This window comes from Salmo salar, chromosome ssa18 (assembly GCF_905237065.1).
Source record: "Salmo salar chromosome ssa18, Ssal_v3.1, whole genome shotgun sequence".
Classification (NCBI taxonomy): Eukaryota; Metazoa; Chordata; class Actinopteri; order Salmoniformes; family Salmonidae; genus Salmo; species Salmo salar.
Genome location: NC_059459.1, coordinates 73,828,814 through 73,851,971, shown reverse-complemented (window position 1 = coordinate 73,851,971; position 23,158 = coordinate 73,828,814). Strand labels below are relative to the sequence as shown.

The following is a 23,158-nucleotide window of genomic DNA, read 5'->3' as shown; positions in this document are numbered from 1 at the left end:
TCATTTTGTGTGAGAAAACACTTCATTGCATCTTTAGGACTTTTCCTATGTGTCTTGTCTACAAATCTAAATCTTCAACTTTTCTCTCAGAGAGTTGTAGTTCTTAATCACACACACGCACACATATATGAACACACAATCACAAGGCAGTCATATCCAGGGCAGTCAGAGTAGTTTATCAGTTGCATCACAGCGCTATTGAGGTCAACACATTGGGCTAAAAAAGAGTGCAGTGTGTGAAAATGTGCCAGACTCTTGTGTGAAAAGAGGACAGAAAAGGGGTGTATGCATATGTAGTTTTCTTTAGGGCAGCTGTGCAAAAAATAGAGAAGTGTATGTGTGTGTGCGTGTGTGCGCTTGAGCGTGCGCATGTGTATGTGTGCGTGCATGTGTGTATTAGGCATCTCAATATGTCTGTGGGGTTGAATCTGGCCTTCACTATTTAACTGTTGCTCCGGCCCCCATTTCTCCACTGCTGAGAAAAGGTGAAGAAGTCACCAACACACTCTGCAAAGTGCAAACAACAGACACAGAGGGATACCCAGGAACATTGAAACTAGGACAGACTACCACAACTATTCTTATTGTGACATCTAGGCCAAGAAACAAATACTTTAGTAAGTTGACATCATTTCTGAACCAAATCGTTGTCAATCTATCAATCAAAATCAGGAGACTATAGCCTGTCAAACAAACTAAGCCATAAAACCCTTCCCCCAACGCCTTGGACATTGATCAGGTGCAGGAGTGAGCTAGAGCGAAGGGGGAAAAAATAATTTGGATTTTATGGTCTTAAGATAGCCATAAAGGCTTTAGCACCTGGACCATTATTCTGCTAACAGGGGGTCATTACAGCTGGACTATAGGGTAGAAAAGAAAGAGCTAAAGAGACAACACGCTCCACTGGAGTGTGTCCATCCACCAGATAAAAAGGGGGAGAATAATAAGCTGGAGAGAGGAGGACAGGAGGGGTTGCTAGCTAAAAGAAGCTCAGGAAAGAGGGGCGGGACAGGGAGGAGGGACAAAGCTAATAGTTTGAGGATTTTGGAGTTTAAAAATAAAGGTTGCGGGGAGATCTCTTTAGCTGCTATTGTTGTGTGACTTTTTCCACCCCTCTAACTTTCTTTTTTTGGTTGTGGGGAGATCTATTTTGTATTTGGGTGCTGAAAAGTCTGAAGGGGAGGGGGCATGGGGAGTTTAATTGCTGTAGATTAATGTTGTTTGTATGAATTAATAAATGTTCTAAATAGTCTGATTCGTTTTATTACAGATTAAGTAGCCTACTCACTGTTATTGAAGTGTTGTTTATTGACGCTTGATGTATAGGCCAGGCCTATAGCCAGGACTATTGGTTTTATTTCAATTGAGCGGCATAAAGCCTGAATAAGTGATACATTTTATCACCATGTCAAATGTAATTTTCAGCTGTCATCAAAACTGTGGAAACGCCAACCGGATGCATCACATGTATACATTTTGTGAAATATCTGGCTCATTGTTATATATGTGGTAGCAGTACGGCTCTATCACTGATGCGATTCGGTTCCCGACGTTCAGCAAAAAGATCCATTCAACAAGAGACATTCGTTCGTCAACGATCCATTACTATTCCCGGTTGGTTCAACGTAATTTCATTGAAACGACGTGGAAACAATGTTGATTCAACCAGTGTGTGCCCAGTGCACTGTTTTCTAGCTGGCACCATCCATCAATCCATCCAAAACGTCACCTTTTTAAACTCCAGTGCCGTCCGCGCTTTGCAGGTCTTACCCGCGCCCCCCTCCTACCTTCCCCATTCTCCCGCTTGACAACAGCGGGGAGAATTGGACCATGTGCCATGAAACGTGCCCACGGTGGGGCTGTGGGAAAGTTCGGGGGAGAGAGAACCCACACATTGTCATGGTAATGTCGGTGGGTCGAGGTGTTGGGGGCGGGAGGCTGTGGTGCTTAAAACCCACACGGGGAGAGTACATTTACCCCTGCTTCTATTCTATTTTCTTTCACTCAGTGTTTCTCCATTCGTTACCTAGACATTAAAACAGTACAAACGGAGTTCTGTGTGTGGGTAGCTTTCAACTGCCACAAATAAAATCTAGCGTCATTTGGTGAATTGCGTGCAGACTGCCCACGGGAGATTAGGACGCCGATAGTGTGGACTGTGAAGCTCTGCTATCAGTTGGTCTGCTGGTTTGGTGTGCGCTCTGCACCGCGAGGATGACAGCCTCCAACATGGAACATGGGGGAAATGCTCCCGAGAAGAATTTTAACGGCAAAGATGAACGAAAGGTAGGCTTGCAATTATCTTGGCCTATACGCAATAATTTCGATATGAGTCATTTGAGTTTCCAAATGTCTCATATAACTGGGTAATACATCAAGGTAAGGGTTGTGCAGGAATTGTGCAAAGTATTTCCCCCCCCGATTAAAATCCTTAAATGCCTGATGCAAATGCATGCATGCATATCCCACTACTACATTTAATAAGATGTATGCATTTATGCAATGTGCGGAGACAGTTGGTTCAGTTTGCAGACTTTGCAAAAGGTTTGGCTGCAGGTTGTTGAATTCCCTTCAATGGGGTCTAGCTGCAGACTCATCACTATTGTAGTATCAAACGGAGTAACATTTCTCATATTTCATTCCAAAACTAAAATTTCGAGAGCTTGGGACCATAAGGTTTTACCTACAAAAAGATAATTGGCTTTAAAGTACCAAACCTACATTATCCCAGCTCAATTGATTAATACTTAAACAGAGGCATTAGTTGTAGTGTTGATTTGATTGACAGCTGCGGAAGCCTCTGATAGAGAAGAGGAGGCGGGAGCGAATCAACTGCAGTCTTGAGCAGCTGAAGGGGATCATGGTGGACGCCTATAACCTAGATGTGAGTACACCCACACATATGCATAGACACACAATGAGAGTATTTTGATAAACCACAAAACTTTTCATAGAATTTGCATTATCTTCTTCCCTTTGTAACTCTGACTTCTGTTAGCAATCTAAACTGGAGAAGGCTGATGTACTGGAGGTTACTGTCCAACATATGGAGGGTCTACAAAAGGGTCATGGTAAGCACATAGACACACACCATCACTTTAATCAACGACAGAATATCGTAGCCTACTTTTAATGCAATATTGTTCCAAGTTCTAATGGAACATATAGAGCTTGTTGTAAATTATATTCCAGTGATGCATGGGCTAATGTAAGTATTGGAACCAGTAATCTGTATAAACCCTGGATTGCTGATGCTAGGTAATTGCCAATGAGAGGCTTTGAAGCCACCGGCCGCCATATTGGTACTCCTCCGAAGGAGCAGTCTATACTAGAATTCTCCAGTGTATATATAAAAAGGGACAAAGTTACTCCTGAATGGTGCAGTGGTCTAAGGCACTGCATCTCGGTGCAAGAGGTGTCACAAAAGTACCTGTTTTGAATCCAGGCTGTATCACATCCGTCCGTGATTAGGAGTCCCATAGGGCGGTGCACAATTAGCCCAGCATCATCCAGATTTGGCCTGAGTAGGCCGTCATTGTAAATAAGAATTTGTTCTTAAATGACTTGCCTAGTTAAAGGTTACATTTTTTTTAAGTGTATTTAATTAAGCATGTATTTGTTGTAGTGGGGACAGTAAAATTGGTACACTAAAAAAAAAGATATATTTGTATATATTTTTGTTTAAATTCAGGTGGCATATCATTTAAGGTGTGTGTATAAACTTTTTTACAATGGAGGAGGAGCACCAAAATGGCTGTGGTGGATTCTAAACAGCGCCCCCTGTTGGTAATCTAGGGTTAATGCATGTAATTGATTGGAACCCTTATAGTGGGTGGGATTATCATGCGTTGTCAATCATTGACTAATGTCTCCCAATAGGGGTCCTTCACTCTACATATCAATGAGCTCCTATTGGGTAAATTCAGGAAACATGTTTGACAGCTCATGACAAACTGGAATTCAAAGCAATCCAGGGAATGAGATAGAACCCCCTTCACTACCCTGATCACATTCACCAGTTGATAACTGATTTATTTTTATTTGTTATATAAAGTAATACATTTCATTGACAGATATAAATGTGTTCACCCAGCTCACTGCATATTCATTAGTGCATAACACCATCAATATTCTGCATTGCTGACGATATTGTAACTATGCATTGCAGTGGTGGCTGGTTGGAAGAGCTATAGGAAGCGGGCTCATTTGTAATGGCTGAAATGGACCGGAGTCAATCATGTGGTGTCCAAGCATTTCGCTACAGTCGCATTAACCTCTGCTAACCAAGTGTATGTGACCAATAAAATTTGATATGTATATTGTGTTTTATACAGTTCCATTAATGCCATTCCAGTCGTTACAATGAGCCCGTTGTCCTATAGCTCCTCCGACCAGCCTCTGATGCATTGTAGGTCGTACTAAACCTCGACTGAGTTGTTGCTCACCCCTGACTCGCTGATACCCTGTGGTTCTTCTGTATTTAGGTCCCGGCATCCCTGCTGGTCCCAGCGTCGGGTTCCAGTCCCGGCAGCGCTACAGCAGTGGATATATCCAGTGTATGCAGGAGGTCCATAACCTGCTCCTGGGCTGTCCAGGCATGGACAAGCCTCTAGGGGCCCAGCTCCTCAATCACCTCCTTAAGTCTCTGCCCCATATCAGCTCAGAGACTGGGCCTGGAAACACTGGTGGCAATGGGCCTGGTGGTGGTGGTAGTAGTAGTGCTAGTCCCAATTCTGGACCTGGATCTCCTCCCCAGTCTCCGCTTTCACTGCCTTCTGGAGGTCTATTCCGACCTCGCCGTTTACAGATGCATCATGCCTCGCCGCCGTTGACCCTGCCCACAAGAAGTTCCCCGCTCCATGCCCCCCACAGGCGGGTGCATTTTGGGAGAGATGGGAGGGAGCAGCTGCCTGCCTCCTCCCCTTCTAGTTTACCCAACCTCCCCCAGCCAGGGGTGTCTCACCCCGCCCCCCTGCCCCCTTTCTTTGGCCCTGTGGGAGACCCCTCTATGTGGAGGCCTTGGTGAAAAAAGAGGACACACACACACCTTTCATCACTTTAGGACCCCTGAGTTTTTCCTGACCCTGTGATCTGAGTGTAAAAATGCCAATATGGCAGCAGACCACCTAGGTCCTGGAGTTTTTCCCAGTCACCTTATGCTGTGGTCAGGAAAAACTCAGGGACTCTGTTTTTTATCTAATTCCATCTCATGGGATCGCTCAACTCTGTTCCTGGATTGAGTGCAGAAGTCAGGAAATAAAGATCTGGGTGGATCTACAAGTTTTACTTCCTGTAAAATGTAACCCAATATGTTGTGGAGTGATTGAGATGCATCAGCCCTCTAAGAACATGTCTTTAGTGCTCTGCTATATTGTGCATTGCCAGCAGTTCTATGGTCTCATTTTTCGTTTAAATGCTTCACATTTTTAACATTTTAGACATACAAATATATATATTTTTAATGAGATTGGCCAGAAGTAAGCATTGTTTTTACAATTTTATTGTTTTCTTCCAAGTATTTTGCTGGTGTTCATTTTATGTTTTCGATGTGTAGAAAATGGTCACAGAATGTGGAATTTGTTTTGTCACACACTGATGATAAATTGATTCATTTACTAATTAAACAGATTTGATTAATTGATTCAGATCTAATGTTTGTAATTACAATGAATTGCTTACTTTGAAAATGTTTTCATCCTTGTATATTACAAGAAGATGGTCTGTTTCATATTGAAACAGCTAAAATAAAGTGTGTGCTGGATCTTTGTTGTTCAGAATTGAATAAAACGGCATTAAAACAATAGTAAATGTGAACCATCTTTTGTATGCTAAAGTTATGAATACCAAATCATATAAATACCATTATATTGTATGGGTATAAAAATCGGGCTAGAAAGTACTCTAGTTCCATGAACACAAAGCATAGCACAGGATAGCGTGGCCGAGCGGTCTAAGGCGCTGGATTAAGGCTCCAGTCTCTTCGGGGGCGTGGGTTCGAATCCCACCGCTGTCAGGCAAAATTTAATTTGGCTTGACCGTAGGAATAACCTTTAACCGAACGCCCCACTGCGAATACCAGTTCGTAGTTTGAAATATGCTATAAATCATGTATCTTTAACACTTAACGGGAACAGTTGTCATTTGTCGCATAAAATAAATATTTATTCGTAATGTCCGCAGTGTACATTCGGAAGCCAAAAGATTTTACCACTATGTGTCACTGTTGCATTGATAATTTATTTTTTAGGAATCCCTGGCTTGTCTGTACATTCAATTACATTTTCACCTACTTTAAAACCACTAACTGTTCTCATAAACCAGATTGGTTGATTTATGTTAACTATTAGGTGTGTATGTCTATATATATATATATATATATATATATATAGTACCAGTCAAAAGTTTGGACACACCTACTCATTCAAGGGTTTTTCTTTATTTTGACTATTTTCTACATTGTAGAATAATAGTGAAGACATCAGAACTATGAAATAACACATATGGAATCATGTAGTAACCTAAAGTGTTTGAACAAGTCAAAATATATTTCATATTTTAGATTCTTCAAAGTGGCCACCCTTTGCCTTGATGACAGCTTTGCACACTTGGCATTCTCTCAAATAGCTTCATGAGGTAGTCACCTGGAATGCATTTCAATTAACAGGTGTGCCTTGTTAAAAGTTCATTTGTGGAATTATTTTCCTTAATGTGTTTGAGTCAATCAGATGTGTTGTAAATAAAAAATAAAAACAAACAAAATAAATCATGATAAACAAGATTGGTTGAGAGCTACAGTGCATTCGGAAAGTATTCAGACCCTTGACTTTTTCCACATTTTGTTACGTTACAGGCTCAATTGTTTTTCTCCCTCATCAATCTACACACAATACACCATGATGACAAAGCAAAAACGATTTATAAAAAAATAAACTGAAATATCACATTTACGTAAGTATTCAAACCCTTTAGTACTTTGTTGAACCACCTTTGCCAATTACAGCCTCGAGTCTTCTTGGGTATGACGCTACAAGCTTGCACACCTGTATTTGGGGAGTTTCTCTCATTCTTCTCTGCGGATCCTTTCAAGCTCTACCAGGTTGGATGGGAAGCGTCGCTGCACAGCTATTTTCAGGTCTCTCCAGAGATGTTTGATTGAGTTCAAGTCCGGGCTCTGGCTGGGCCACTCAAGGACACTCAGAGACTTGTCCCGAAGCCAGAGACTTGTCCTGTTGGAAGGTGAACCTTCGCCCCAGTCTGAAGTCCTGAGCACTTTGGAGCAGGTTTTCATTAAGTATCTCTCTGTACTTTGCTCCGTTCATCTTTCCCTCAATCTCAATTGGTCTCCCAGTCCCTGCCGCTGAAAAATATTTCCACAGCATGATGCTGCCACCACCATGCTTCACCGTAGGGATGGTGCCAGGTTTCCTCCAGACGTGACGCTTGGTATTCAGGCCAAAGAGTTCAATCTTGGTTTCATCCAGTGGAGGCTCCTCATAGAGGGAAGGGGAGGACCATCCTCCTCAGTGAAATTTCATGAAAATAAAAATAGTTAAACATTAAAAAAGTTATCCTTTTTTAGATAAAACTGTATTAAATATATTCATATCTCACCAAATAATTTATTAAAATACACTGTTTGGCAATGAAGGTCTACAGTAACTTCAACAGCACTGTCTGGGGTAGCACCATGGGGTAGGCGTCTGGCTACATTGACTTCAAAACAAAACCTAGGATGCTCGTAGGCCTCACCCCCTTCCACAGACATACATGGTAATTATAACCACTTCCGGAGGACGTCCTCCAACCATTCAAAACTTTTGCAGTATGAACTGACATGTTGTCCATCCAATCATAGAATTAGGATCAGAGAACGAACCTAGTGAGTTGTATTGGGATTGTGCCACAGAGCATTATGGGGGTTCTATGTGTTGAGAAGCTTGGTGACATTGTTGGATAGAGATAAAGAGTGAAAAGTGATAGTTAAGCATTTTTTTATATTATTCAAATCAATTTACAGGAGACGGAGGAACTATATTATACATTGTTTTCTTGGTTTTAGAACTTCATTTTTGTGTCTAGTTAGTGCAATTTATTTAAATTTGCCTTGCTAACTTCAGTAGCTAGCTAGCTACCAGTGCGCGTGTGCAGTTTTCTCCGCCAGAATGGTACAGTAGAATAATCAACGCTGCCGAAAATGTTGTGGACTTTTTGTTGAAGAACCCGTTTCATTCTCTTGGGTACACGGTGCGAATTAAAAGTGAGGGTCGACCTCTGCCTTAGATCAGTTTCATGAAGAAGGAAGAAAAGATGAAGGCTTTCAATACCAACTGGTATCAAAAGTATACCCATGCTTTCCACCTGGCTACCCCTACCCTGGTCAACTGCCCGGCACCCTCCACAGCAACCCGCCAAAGCCCCCACCATTTCTCCTTCACCCAAATCCAGATAGCTGATGTTCTGAAAGAGCTGCAAAATCTGGACCCATACAAATCAGCCAGGCTAGACAATCTTGTCCCTCTCGTTCTAAAATTATCTGCCGAAATTGTTGCAACCCCTATTACTAGCCTGTTCAACCTCTCTTTCGTATCGTCTGAGATTCCCAAAGATTAGAAAGCTGCCGCGGTCATCCCCCTCTTCAAAGGGGGTGACACTCTAGACCCAAACTGCTACAGACCTATATCTATCCTACCCTTGCTTTCTAAGGTCTTCGAAAACCAAGTTAACAAACAGATTACCGACCATTTCGAATCCCGCCGTACCTTCTCCGCTATGCAATCTAGTTTTAGAGCTGGTCATGGGTGCACTTCAGCCACGCTCAAGGTCCTAAATGACATCATAACCGCCATCGATAAGAGACATTACTGTGCAGCCGTATTCATCGACCTGGCCAAGGCTTTCGACTCTGTCAATCACCACATTCTTATTGGCAGACTTGACAGCCTTGGTTTCTCAAATGATTGCCTCACCTGGTTTACCCACTACTTCTCTGATAGAGTTCAGTGTGTCAAATTGGAAGGCCTGTTGTCCGGACCTCTGGCAGTCTCTATGGGTGTGCCACAGGGTTCAATTCTCGGGCTGACTCTCTTCTCTGTATACATCAATGATGTTGCTCTGCTGGTGATTCTCTGCTCCACCTCTACGCAGACGACACCATTCTGTATACTTCTGGCCCCTCTTTGGACACTGTGTTAACTAACCTCCAGACGAGCTTCAATGCCATACAACTCTCCTTCCGTGGCCTCCAACTGCTCTTAAACGCAAGTAAAACTAAATGCATGCTATTCAATTGATCACTGCCCGCACCTGCTCACCCGTCCAGCATCACTACTCTGGACGGCTCCGACTTAGAATACGTGGACAACTACAAATACCTGGGTGTCTGGTTAGACTGTAAACTCTCATTCCAGACTCACATTAAGCATCTCCAATCCAAAATTAAATCTAGAATCGGCTTCCTATATCGCAACAAAGCATCCTTCACTCATGCTGCCAAACATACCCTCGTAAAACTGACCATCCTACCAATCCTCGACTTCGGTGATGTCATCTATAAAATAGCCTCCAACACTCTACTCAACAAACTGGATACAGTCTATCACAGTGCCATCCGTTTTGTCACCAAAGCCCCATACACTACCCACCATTGCGACCTGTACGCTCTCGTTGGTTGGCCCTCGCTTCATACTCGTCGCCAAACCCACTGGCTACAGGTTATCTACAAGTCTCTGCTGGGTAAAGCCCCGCCTTATCTCAGCTCACTGGTCACCATAGCAGCACCCACTCGTAGCACGTGCTCCAGCAGGTATATCTCACTGGTCACCCCCAAAGCCAATTCCTCCTTTGGTCGTCTTTCCTTCCAGTTCTCTGCTACCAATGACCGGAACAAACTGCAAAAATCTCTGAAGCTGGAGACTCATATCTCCCTCACTAGCTTTAAGCACCAGCTGTCAGAGCAGCTCACAGATCACTGCACCTGTACATAGCCCATCTGTAAACAGCCCATCTATCTACCTACCTCATCCCCATACTGTATTTATTTATTTATCTTGCTCCTTTGCACCCCAATATCTCTACTTGCACATTCATCTTCTGCACATCTACCATTCCAGTGTTTAATTGCTATATTGTAATTACTTCGCCACCATGGCCTATTTATTGCCTTAACTTACCTCATTTGCACTCACCTTTTGTTTTCTTTTATTCTACTGTATTATTGACTGTATGTTTTGTTTATTCCATGTGTAACTCTGTGTTGTTGCATGTGTCGAATTGCTATGCTTTATCTTGGCCAGGTCGCAGTTGCAAATGAGAACTTGTTCTCAACTAGCCTACCTGGTTAAATAAAGGTGAAAAAAAATAAAAAATAACGTTAGCTGGTTAACATTGAGCCTTTCATCAAGCCGCCTGTATTGCTTGCCTTGCCTGCTTTTTGGAAAGCCTGAGACCTGGTCGAAAAGTGTGTACAGGGACCCGAAGAACACTGATCGTTCCGCAGGCAGCATATAAATGCCCACATCAGATTCAAGCTTTAGGGAAAAGGCTGCATCAATCATGACGGAGGTCTGTGTACTCAAACTGCGCGACACAACGAGAAAGTTAGAAGAAACAGGGATGTTCTCAAGCGGCTTGTCAACACCACTATGTTTTTGGGCATGCAAGACTTTGCTTTTAGAGGACACTACGAGCTGGTAAATTCCGCGACAAGGGAAACTACAACGAGCTTGCAGAGGTAATTGCACGTAACAATGCTTTACTTGCTGAACATATCGAACTTTCAACTGTCTTTTCTGTGATGTCGAAATCAATTCCGAATGATTTGATAGCTTCCATCGCATCATCCATTAAAAGATTAAAGAGAGAGGTTTAGGCGCTCAAGTAGGCTCCACTTTCCTCCGTTATTTATTTACAGACACAAACAAAAATTCATGATATAAATGTTGCAGCAGCCTAGGCTACACCTAAACATTAGAGATCTGACATGCTGTATGGAATGAAAACTAGACAATTTTTCAGTCTGATCAACTGTAGGCTACTAATAAGAGTAGATGCATACAGCCAATGTGCCCTGTCCAGTTGGTCAGGGTAAACTAATTGGTACCGTTATGTATTTCTAGTCCATTTGTGTGTCAGGACAAAATGTGAACGTGATGAAATTTGGTAATATATTCAAAATTGGTCTGGCTAGGCTGCCAATACGTTTTCAATCCAAAATGAGTGACTGGAATGAATGAATCAACATAATAGTGATGACAGTGATGACAGATGTGAGGTCATTGTTGTTTTATAAGGCCTACAGTTGCATAGAACTGCATGATGCAAACATTCATAAAGCAAGCTCAGCCCTGTGAGTAATATTGTCTATCAGTTGTTGTCTCTGTGTCTGGGTAGAGGAAATCCCCTTTCTAATCTAAATATAATGAATATGAGCAAGTATAAGGTTGCTGCAGTTTGACAGGGTTTTCATCTACCCCAGGGCCAGGAGTTTTTTTCAGTTTTTTAAAACTGTGTGACCTGATTACGAAACACTGGTCCCATCATAGCCCTTATAAAACCTTTTTACAACTGATTAATCACTGTCATACCTTATATGGTCCAGAGTTTTCCTTGTTAAGTTAACAGATGAGGAAAAACTCTGGGCCCCAGGGGATAAAAATTACCCCCTGCTATGGGAGCTATGGTGCCACCATTCTGCTTGCAGTTGTCAGATATCGTCAGGTATGTGGATGATCAGGGCGTTATTCAGGAATGTTTCTTGGGCTCCTTTGATGTGTCAAGTGGGCGAGATGCCAACTCTGTGTTTAACTTCCCGGACAAACTTGCTGTTCACACCTACAATGTATCTGCTATTTGTATTTCCAGTTAAGTCCCCCCCTGTTCCCTGATTAAGAGGTGATGACCAGTCCACTCTGCTACCATTGTCAACTCTGTCCTGACATGAACTGAAGCCATGTCTCATGTGCCCACTCATCCACTGGCACATTGAATGTTTCTTCTCCAAGTACTGTGAGTACACCTATCAATTTTCTCTCATTACTGTATGTAGAGTTAATCACATACACAATCACATTATTACACATCAATGATTTTACTCCTTGCTTAGACTAACTCATGCTTAGCTCATTGGTCTAACTGTGTAGTGTGTTGTGTTATTGTTTTTTTGTCTTCCCAGACAAATCCTGTCCTGCACTGAAGTCAAGCCTCTGAACACCTCAACTCATGCCTCATATCCTCATTCAATCCCTGTGTAAGTAGCCCTCTCTCTCTCTCTCTCTCTCTCTCTCTCTCTCTCTCTCTCTCTCTCTCTCTCTCTCTCTCTCTCTCTCTCTCTCTCTCTCTCTCTCTCGGGTGAGTTCTACAACATTGGGAAGCACCAGGAGCATCTGTTCTCCCTGCCCCCTCAGGTCAAGTTTCGCTTCAAGTATCCAGACCACATTAATTCTCATATTCTTGATAAGAGCCCATAACCGAATGATACACCCTACAAGACATTACTTTATTCCCGCAATTATTGGTTGGATTTGTATCAAACAATGTGACCTAGTTCTCATTGGCACTCATGAACATTCCATTGTTTACTTTCTCTTTACTGTATATCCTGAACAATTCATTCTCTGAATGATATGAATGGAAGTCTGAAAATACGAATCTATTGGATTTGCAGACATAAATAAGGGAATAGCTTAGATTGTTCCTCTGCACAATGTTTTCTCCATCCCCTCTGCGTTATTTACAGAATGGGTAGTCAAGTATCAGTCAGCCCATTTCTCAAGCAGCTCTTCCTGGTTCAGAGAAGTGAATCAAAGGCCATGTGAATCTCTTCTCCTTTCACTCTGCCCTGCCGCCAGCCAGGGAGTGACAACAACAAAAGAAATCCTTCGCCACTTTCTTACCAGTGCATAAGGTAGGTAACTACAAAGTCGTGCATATGGTAATTATACTTTTTTCTAATTCAATCTGTATCTCATATGTAATGAATGGTACTGTATACAAAATAGACTGGCCTGTTTCTCTCTGTCAATTTAAAAGTTCTCTCTCTTTTACAGAAGTGTGTCAGGTTCTAAGTTAGAACCCCATGTTATCAGTTGTGCTAACATGCACGTACTGTATGTGGGAGTGTTTTGCAGGTATTTGGGGAAAATTTATTGTTGGGTCATTTTATAAAAGCTGTCACTCCTCAATCTCCACTAAATAAGCAGGCTAGATGGTGGGTTGACATGGACATACAGTGTGGAAATTATACAGTATATCAAAAGTGGTTCTTTATCCCTGGGTTGTTGAGAAACTGTCTATATGATTAGCAGTTTTAACATTTCTTCAACATTCTCCATTTGTTCAAGAGAGGTAAAAACAAAAAAACTCTATAGATACAGACAATGGTGTAAAGTACTTAAGTAAAAATACTTTAAAGTATTACTTAAATAGTTTTGGGGGGTATCTGTACTTCACTATTTATATTTTTGACTACTTTTACTTCACTACATTCCTAAAGAAAATACTGTACTTTTTACTCCATCCATTTTCCCTGACACCCAAAAGTACTCTTTACATTTTCAATGCTTAGCAGGACAGGAAAATGGTCCAATTCATACACTTATCAAGAGAACATCCCTAGTCATCCCTACTGCCTCTGATCTGGCAGACTTACTAAACACAAATGCTTAGTTTGTAAATTATGTCTAAGTGTTGCAGTGTACCTACCCCTGGCTATCCTTAGATTTTTGAAACAAGAAAATGATGCCGTCTGCTTTCCTTAATATAAGGAATTAGAAAATATTTATACTTTTACTTTTGATACTTAAGTATATTTTAGTAATTACATTTACTTTGATACTTCAGTATATTTAAAAACAAATATTTTTAGACTTTTACTCAAGTAGTATTTTACTAGGTGACTTTTACTTGAGTCATTTTCTATTAAGGTATCTTTACTTTTATTCAAGTATGACAATTGGGTACTTTTTCTATCACTGGATACAGAGTTCCTTGACAAAAAAAACAAAATAGCAACACAAGGCTTTATCGTTGGATTTTTAACAGAAATGTTTGGCGATCGACTAGGAATGCCTGCGATCGTCTGGTTGGTGACCACTGCTCTAGGAAGTTGAGTGAAGTTCAATCTTGTGCTTCTCTCTGTGAGCTCACATAGCCTAATATAATATTAACTCATGCAGAAGTAAGCAGTTGTTGCAGTAAAATGATACACCAAATATAAATTGTTACTTGGGAACAGGAGTGGATAAATATTTATTTATTTCAGCATCTTGAGAGAATTAATGATTGGTTAGGGATCGTCTGTAGATGTGCTATTTTTATCAGCATCAAAAAATCGGATAGAATTTCAACCACAAAAAATATGCATCCAAGACAAACCAAAATCTTATCAGAAACATGTTGGGTCATTCTCATAGCTTTTAATTCCTTTAAAACCGGTCCTACTGATATCATTTGGACATTGTTCACAGAAAACTGTTCCCGGTTGTTGTTTTTTTTTTTTTGCATTTTCTCCCCGGTCCCTAAATGTCTGCTGCAGGAGAGGCAGAGATGAAAGAGAAAGCTTTACCGATTAATTACACTGATGTACTACATATTTTCTGTCGAGCAAGGGTTTATTTTTAGTCTTCTAGGGCAACAAGTAATGACAGAAGATTACGCCTAATTAGATACAGGCAGGTTTAGACAAGTTGACTTAACTACCAAATTATAAGCAGAAACATAGACCTATCTAAATTAGGCTTAACGAAACAAAAAAATTCACGCATCTCTGACTGTACAGCACATTTTCTAAATTTGCGGGTTATGGTCAGATGTGGGCCTCAGAGTGAAAATCTATCACATATAGTTGGGCAGTTGCAGCTCGCCGGCTTTGTATTCATGTTACTTGATGAAATTGCTGTACAATATGATCTTGTTGCCATCTAATGCACATTCAAGTGTCATAAATCAGTACTGCAGAACTCTCCTTGTCCTCTGCCGTGTCTTGATTGTATTACTGCTGATGATATCTGGAAATGTGCATGTACACCCTGGCCTATCTACTGTTGTTAGCCCCAATTCTGACTTGTGCTCTTATATCTGCTTCACTGATTCTTGTGGGCTGACTAATTCATATGTCATAAATCAGTACTGCAGAGCTCTCCTTGTCCTCTGACGTGTCTTGATTGTATTACTGCTGATGACATCTGGAAATGTGCATGTACACCCTGGCCTATCTACTGTTGTTAGCCCCAATTCTGACTTGTGCTCTCATATCTGCTTCACTGATTTCTGCTCTCGTAAAAGCCTGAGTTTTCTGCACGTTAACACTAGAAGCTTATTACCTAAAATAGATCAATTGAAAGTGTGGGTTCACAGCTCCAATCCAGATGTGTTGGTCATTACTAAGACGTGGTTAAGGAAGAGTGTTTTGAATACTGATGTTAACCTTTCTGGTTATAACCTTTTTTGGCAAGACAGATCTTCCAAAGGTGGGGAAGTGGCAATCTCTACCAAGGATCACCTTCAGTGCTTGGTTGTCTCCACCAAGTCTGTCCCCAAACAATTTGATTTGCTGGTTTTAAGCATTAAAGTTTCAAATGGTCCCGTGTGGCTCAGTTGGTAGAGCATGGTGTTTGCAATGCCAGGGTTGTGGGTTTGATTCCCACGGGGGGCCAGTATGAAGAAAAAAAATGTATGAAATGTATGCATTCACTACTGTAAGTCGCTCTGGATAAGAGCGTCTGCGAAATGACTAAAATGTAAATAGCTCTTTGTTGACTGTTGCTGGGTGTTATCGTCCTCCATCAGCACCGGCCTGTACCCCACTTGCCCTAAGCTCTCTCCTGGCCCCTTACACTAAGTCTGAATTTGTCCTGCTAGGTGACCTAAACTGGGATATGCTTAAGCCACCTGACCAAGTCCTAAAGCAATGGGACTCCCTAAATATTTCTCAGATTATTACCAATCCCACAAAGTATGACTCCAAACACCCAGAAAAGGCTTCTCTCCTCAATGTTTTCCTCACAAATAATCCTGATAGGTATCAGTCTGGTGTTTTCTGTAATAACTTTAGTGATCACTGTTTTACAGCCTGTGTTTGTAATGGCTGCTCAGTGAAACAATCTGTCCTGATTTGTCATAGACGCTTGCTAAAAAACTTGAATGAGAAAGCCTACCTTCCTGAACTGGCCTCTGTAAAATGGTATAGAATCAGCTTGATCGCCTCTGTCTAAGAAGCTTGGACCTTCTTTTTTGATATTCTCAGTGGTATTGTTAACAAACACGCCCCCATAAAGAAAATGAGAATTAAAAACCGGTTCAGCCCCTGGTTCGACCGTGATCTTGCAGAGTTACTCCACCTCAGGAATTGCATTTGGGTTCGGCACACGCATACTCAGGCTGACTGGCTCTCGTTCAGGCAAATGAGAAATAAATGCACCCAGGCTAGCCGAAAGGCCAAAGTTAGTTACTTTCAGGAGAAGTTCTCGCTCTGTGTGTCTAACCCCAAGAAGTTCTGGAAAAAGGTTAAATACCTGGAGAATAAACCCTCCTCTTTGCAGCGGCCCATGTCCCTTAATGTTGATGATGTGGTTGTTACTGACAAGAACAACAAAAAGCTCAGCTCATGGCTGAGCTTTTTAATCACCACTTAAGTCAGGATTCCTATTTGACTCAGCCATGCCTGCTTGCCCGTCCAACATTTCCTCATCTCCCACCCCTTCTAATATGACTAGCCCCGATGCTTCTCCCTCTTTTTCCCTTGCCCCGCTACGAAGTTTCTCCCTGCTGGCGGTCCAAGGTGCTAAAGGAGCTCCTGAAACTTGACATCAAAAAACCATCTGGGTCAGATGGTTTAGACCCTTTCTTCTTTAAGGTTGCTGCCCCTATCATCGCCAAGCTTATTGCTGACCTTTTTAACCTGTTTCTCCTCTATGGGGAGGTTCCCATTGCTTGGAAGGCAGCCACGGTTCGTCCTTTATTTAAAGGGGGAGATCAAGCTGATCCTAACTGTTATAGGCCTATTTCTGTTTTTCCCTGTTTATCAAAAGTGTTGGAAATTCTTGTCAATAATCAACTGACTGGCTTTCTTGATGTCTATAGTATTCTCTCTGGTATGCAATCTGGTTCCCGCTCAGGTTATGGATGTGTCACTACACCCTTAAAGCTCCTTAATGATATCACCATTGCCCATGATTCTAAGCAATGTTGTGCTGATATTTTTATTGACTTGGCCGAAGCATTTGATACGGTAGACCATTCCATTCTTGTGGGCTGACGAAGGAGTATTGGTGTCTCTGAGGGGTCTTTGGCCTGGTTTGCTAACTACCTCTCTCAAAGAGTGCAGTTTATGAAGTCAAAACATCTGCTGTCTCAGCCACTGCCTGTCACCAAGGGAGTACCCCAAGGCTCGATCCTAGGCCCCACGCTCTTCTCAATTTACATCAACAACATAGCTCAGGCAGTAGGAAGCTCTCTCATCCATTTATATGAAGATGACACAGTCTTATACTCAGCTGGCCCCTCCCCGGATTTTGTGTTAAATGCTCTACAACAAAGCTTTGTTAGTGTCCAACAAGCTTTCTGTACTCTTAACCTTGCTCTGAACACCTTCAAAACAAAGGTCATGGGGTTTGGTAAGAAGAATGCCCCTCTACCCACCGGTGTGATTACTACCTCTGAGGGTTTAGAGCTTGAGGTAGTCACCTCGTACAAGTACTTGGGAGTATGGCTAGACGGTACACTGTCCTTCTCCCATTACATATCAAAGCTGCAGGCTAAAGTTAAATCTAGATTTGGTTTCCTCTATCGTAATCGCTCCTCTTTCACCCCAGCTGCCAAACTAACCCTGATTCAGATTACCATCCTACCCATACTAGATTACGGAGACATAATTTATAGATCGGCAGGTAAGGGTGCTCTCGAGCGGCTAGATGGTCTTTTCCATTCGGCCATCAGATTTGCCACCAATGCTCCGTATAGGACACATCACTGCATTCTATACTTCTCTGTAAACTGGTCATCTCTGTTTACCCATCGCAAGACCCACTGGTTGATGCTTATTTATAAAACCCTCTTAGGCCTCACTCCCTCTCTATCTGATATCTACTGCAGCCCTCATCCTCCACATGTAACACCCGTTCTGCCAGTCACATTCTGTTAAAGGTCCCCAAAGCACACACATCCCTGGGTTGCTAATCTTTTCAGTTCGCTGCAGATAGCGACTGGAACGAGCTGCAACAAACACTCAAACTGGACAGTTTTATCTCAATCTCTTCATTCAAAGACTCAATCATGGACAGTCTTTCTGGCAGTTGTGGCTGCTTTACGTGATATATTGTTGTCTCTACCTTCTTGGCCTTTGTGCTGTTGTCTGTGCCCAGTAATGTTTGTATCATGTTTTGTGCTGCTACCATGTCGTGTTACTACCATGCTGTGTTGTCATGTTGCTTCCTTGCTATGTTGTTATCTTAGGTATGTCTTTATGTAGTGTTGTCTCGTCGTGATGCGTGTTTTGTCCTATATATATATTCATCCCAGTCCCCGTAAGAGGCCGTCATTGTAAATAAGAATGTGTTCTTAAATGACTTGCCTAGTTAAATAAAGATGTCTTTATTGGCAAATTGTGCTGGTGAACAAACAGCTGACCCCCACATCACTAGTGTAAAGGGAAGACAGAGAGCGAGAGGGAAGACAGAGAGCGAAAGAGAAAGGTGGGAGAGAGAGAGAAAGTGGAACCAGAATTGCAGAGGGAGGTGGCTGGGGTGAAGGGTATGAGTAACACAACACATGAAAAGTTCCTGTCTAGCAAGGCTAGGGAGGCCCCTGATTCACTCAGAAACATGCATACTCTGCGGTCCACTTTTCAGCTTTCAGACACATAACAAAGTTCTGAAAAAGAAGTGTCTCTACTGTGTACCTGTTTTTAGACCTGTTGGCTAAGCTTCTTTTTGCCTATACAATTAATAGAGGAACAGTTTGGGACGAAATGAGTTTAATCTGAAAGGAAATCCAGCAAGTAAACACTAGATGAGCTCTTAAAAAATATGTGAAACCTCAAACCACTTTGATCAAGCAACTGACTCTGTCTCTCTCTCTAGTCAGAGGGGCCCAGAAAGTCTCTGTTCTCTTGCATGGCTTGTGTCCACCCGGATCCCCCTCGAGGTTCATTCTCCTCCGCCAGCAGCGCGAGAGGAGCGGGTATGAATGGAGCATTTGTTTTCTGCAGGGATATTGTACTGCTGGTGAACAGATAGGGTTGGAGGGATAGGAAGAGACAGGAGATAAGAGCTTCGACAATTGCTTGTGCAACTTCTGTTGCCTTTGCGTGGGTTCAGTTTCTAGACTAATTATGTCAATTTAATAACATTTTTATATATGCATTGTTTATACATTTTTCCCTGATTATATATATTTTTTAACAATGATTGCCTAGGCACCAGAGCTTTGAAAGAATATACTTAATTTTATTCTATTGATTACAAAATAAATATTTTTAAAATGTGGATTTATATGACAGCAAGGTGGCTCTTTCAACTGCCACATGCTATTTCCGAATGTAGAATCTCTTACCAATAAAGAATTTGCATGGGAGTTTGCATGGCACACATACACATTCTGTGTGGCTACTGTTGAAGGAGACAGAGGGGATGTAGGCAGCAGTGATGGACTAGTCAGGGATAGTGAGTGGGGAAGAGTGGGAGGGATAAGAGGAGGCTAGTAGGGGAAGGATTGATTGTGTTCTAGAAAGTAGGCTGCTAGAGAGAAGACTTGGAACACACTCTCCAACGGTTGATTTTTCCCGTTCTGTCCACTTCTCTGTTGGATTTTCAGATGCTAAGCTACACGTTTACCAAACGTTAGGACCACATTTGCAGTCTTTCTTTGCAGAGAGTTTGGAAGTGCAAGGTTCGAACTCACTAGACTAGATGAGTTAGCTAGCAGTTGAGTAAACTAACCGCTAGCTTCTTAAATCTGATTTATTTTGTGGAAACGGTTAGCAATATCGAGGAAAACCCTTGTCCACTCTGTCAAGAAAATTCCACGTAAGCCTAAGTACATTTGTCTGCATAAAATCGGTACCTACTTTCTAAGTTATAGCTACTTAGACGTCCTCCAGTGATTCTTTTTTTTTTGATTGTTGAAAAGCGATATCCCAAGTATAAATACAGCGAAGTACATACACTAAAGTACAGGTAAACAAATATGTTTTGAGCAAAACAAATAAATAGTGTTTTTGAAACTTCAAGGAGTTGGTCTGATGGGAATCTGTGATGTCATCGGCCTCCCCCTTGATTGAGGAACAATAGAGGAGCATTGGAGAACAAAAGAGGAAAGCCCCCTCCCCCCACTTGTGATGTTATGACTTACCTGGATCACCTATTGAGATGTGCCTTTTATTAAGTAAATAAGGTGTCAAATGAGGTGAAAGGAGACTGGAAGGCCACTTTAAAGGTAAAATATGTAAGAATTGTTCATTCAGATAGCTCTAAATGGCCATAATAAAGTGGCGAGGCTCAGAGAATAAAATGCTTTGAAGTTTGCGCGATCAATTAAACCTGTGTTGTCTCTGGCCACTCCTGAGAGAACAGTGGTCTGGTAAGATTTGGCGGGAAACTTGGCCTGCGCTCTCTCATGTCAGACGAGTGGTCACTTGCCTCTCCCAAGACCCCAGACCACCTGATTAGACTACAGTCACCCCATTAAAAAGGTTTCCCAGACAGTCACCCCACAACAAGACATTTCAGAAAGGGATGAAAAAAAGTCTCACCAATACTATGCTTTCAACAGGAGACTGACAGCATTTATCTGCTAAAAAAAATAAATTGGTCAGCCAAAAGGGAAGTTGGATGAAGGTTATGGAAAGACCCAGGTGATCGGATAGACTGGATAACTACTTTGGTAACTGATGGACCTTAACGTTAGTGCACTCAAACCTGGTAAGCCAAACCTCAAAATGAATGTTAGTTTAGCAACATTTAGGGCTACATGCTATTACTTTTTGGTATAAATCATACCTTATATCTATCTAGCTAGTAATCTAAAATTAATTGTACTATGTTCCAACAAAGTGTTAGGCTATATATTTTTGCCATGTTGTAGAGCGAGCCAGACTAGCTAGCTTGCCTACCTTTTCTAAGCACCACATGAATTTGCTATGCAGAGTCTGTGGTGTTATGTTTACAAATCACATTTCATAGGTCAATTTCAGCCAATGTAATGTATATAGCTAGCTAGCGTCAGCATTTATATTTAGCCTCAGCCAAATTGGTGCCTGAAAGTCAAGTGGGGCTAATGACTGTTTAGTCTAAATTACACTATTGTGTACCTGAAATACAATGACATTGCTAAATTAGGAAAATAATAAGTAGGAAAATTAATGCTAACGTTAGCTAGCTAAAGTTATACTGCATCTACAGACAATCTGGCCACATCACAATGACAAAATATTTTCATATAAATGATTTTTCTCTTGAAATATCTGCGTTGAATAGTACGTTCGGTCAGGCATCAGTCTTCAAAATAAAATGTATTGTGACAAAACATGCAACCCATGAGTAGCAAGTGTTGACGTATGAAGAGGTCATCTCTGTAGTAATGTAGAGTGGATTCCATTTTATACCGGAGTCACATGCCCATGTTGGATTTGCAAGTTGCTCTCGAGAACCCCAGACATTAACAAGGCATTCTGCTTTATCCCAATGGTTCTCAGCTATTAGCACCACTTACCAGTAGGACCATGTGAACTACAATCCCGAAACTTGGTTTTAATGTTTAGAAACGTCAATAATAATTTGCTTGCGATGCTTTTTTTGAAACATATGAAACTAATCTTTCATATCACTAATAAATAATCTTTAAAATAAAAAAAGATACGCTTAGCGTAGCAGGTCAGATCCATACGGCTGTGTGCCTCCAGCCAACAAACTACATTTCAGCTAAACTTCCTCACCAGTTGTGCTTACACACAGGTATTCGAGCAGGCTAGATAGCTAATTAGCACGTGGTCACCTCTGTCTTCCGTAACAAGCGCTGTAACATGGAGATATGGCTGTGTGGGAACCCTAAACCTATAAAAGTTATATACTAATTTAACCTCCTGTTTCTTGAAAATAATTTCTCACTGATATGAAAGATGCGTTCTTTATGTTTCCAAAACCGTACTGTAAGCAATGCGTGTTAATGTTCAGAAAGTGCATCGGGTCTCTTAACAAAACTCTCCTGACCAGAAGATATCTTCACGGATAGACACTAACGGAAACTGTTAACATTAACATTTCCTTGATTGAATTAATATTTCATCAAATATGTTTTTATCTTCTGTCACTCCAGAAGACAAAAGATTTATGCATTGAAGACTAACGTGTACGCTGAGAGTCGGTGTCACGTCCTGACCATTGAGTGCTCTTATTTTCTATGGTAGAATAGGTCAGGGCTAATCCATGGCCCGGAGCCTCCAGTGATAATCCAGGGCACGAAGCCTCCAGTGATGATCCATGGCCCAGAGCCTCCAGTGACGATCCATGGCGCGGAGCCAACAGCGACGATCTATGGCACGGAGCCTGCAGCGACGGTCCCCTGTCCGGAGCCTGCAGCGACGGTCCCCTGTCCGGAGCCTGCAGCGACGGCCCCCAGTCCGGAGCCTCCAGCGACGGTCGGCAGTTTAGAGCCTCCAGCGGGGGTTCCCAGTCCAGAGTCTCCAGCGACGGTCTGCAGTCCAGAGTCTCCAGCGACGGTCTGCAGTCCAGAGTCTCCAGCGACGGTCTGCAGTCCAGAGTCTCCAGCGACGGTCTGCAGTCCAGAGTCTCCAGCGACGGTCTGCAGTCCAGAGTCTCCAGCGACGGTCTACAGTCCAGAGTCTCCAGCGACGGTCTACAGTCCAGAGTCTCCAGCGGCGATCGGCAGTTTAGAGCCTCCAGCAGGGGTTCCCAGTCCAGAGCCTCCGGCGACGATCTACGGTCCGGTTCCTCCAGCAACGATCCACGGTCCAGTTCCACGAAAGTGGGGGGAGCTCCAAGCGGAGGGGGGTCTTCGTCCTGCACCAGAGCCGCCACCAACACTAGACACCTCCCTAACCCTCCCTCTTGGTTTCAGGTTTTGCAGCCGGAGACCGCACCTTTGGGGGGGGGGGGGTACTGTCACGTCCTGACCATTGAGTGCTCTTATTTTCTATGGTAGAGTAGGT

The 23,158-nt window shown here is 42.3% G+C and overlaps 1 protein-coding gene and 1 non-coding gene across 2 annotated transcripts; both read left to right on the top strand.

Moving 5' to 3' along the window:
* The first annotated feature begins 1,680 nt into the window (after nt 1-1,680).
* On the top strand, nt 1,681-5,761 carry her8a (hairy-related 8a). Its single transcript, XM_014156335.2, has 4 exons — nt 1,681-2,286; nt 2,789-2,884; nt 2,999-3,071; nt 4,485-5,761. The coding sequence occupies exons 1-4, from the start codon at nt 2,215-2,217 to the stop codon at nt 5,024-5,026; spliced, it is 783 nt and encodes a 260-aa protein (XP_014011810.1). The 5' UTR covers nt 1,681-2,214; the 3' UTR covers nt 5,027-5,761.
* A 170-nt stretch (nt 5,762-5,931) lies between these two features.
* On the top strand, nt 5,932-6,013 carry trnal-aag (transfer RNA leucine (anticodon AAG)). The gene has a single exon. It is a non-coding gene; the product is annotated as a tRNA-Leu (tRNA).
* The last annotated feature ends 17,145 nt before the right edge of the window (nt 6,014-23,158 follow it).

Coding starts and splice junctions, on each gene's coding strand:
- her8a (XM_014156335.2), top strand. CDS start 2,215: ATGACAGCCTCCAACATGGAACATGGGGGAAATGCTCCCGAGAAGAAT. Junction 2,287..2,788: donor ACGGCAAAGATGAACGAAAG/GTAGGCTTGCAA, acceptor TTTGATTGACAG/CTGCGGAAGCCTCTGATAGA. Junction 2,885..2,998: donor TGGACGCCTATAACCTAGAT/GTGAGTACACCC, acceptor GACTTCTGTTAG/CAATCTAAACTGGAGAAGGC.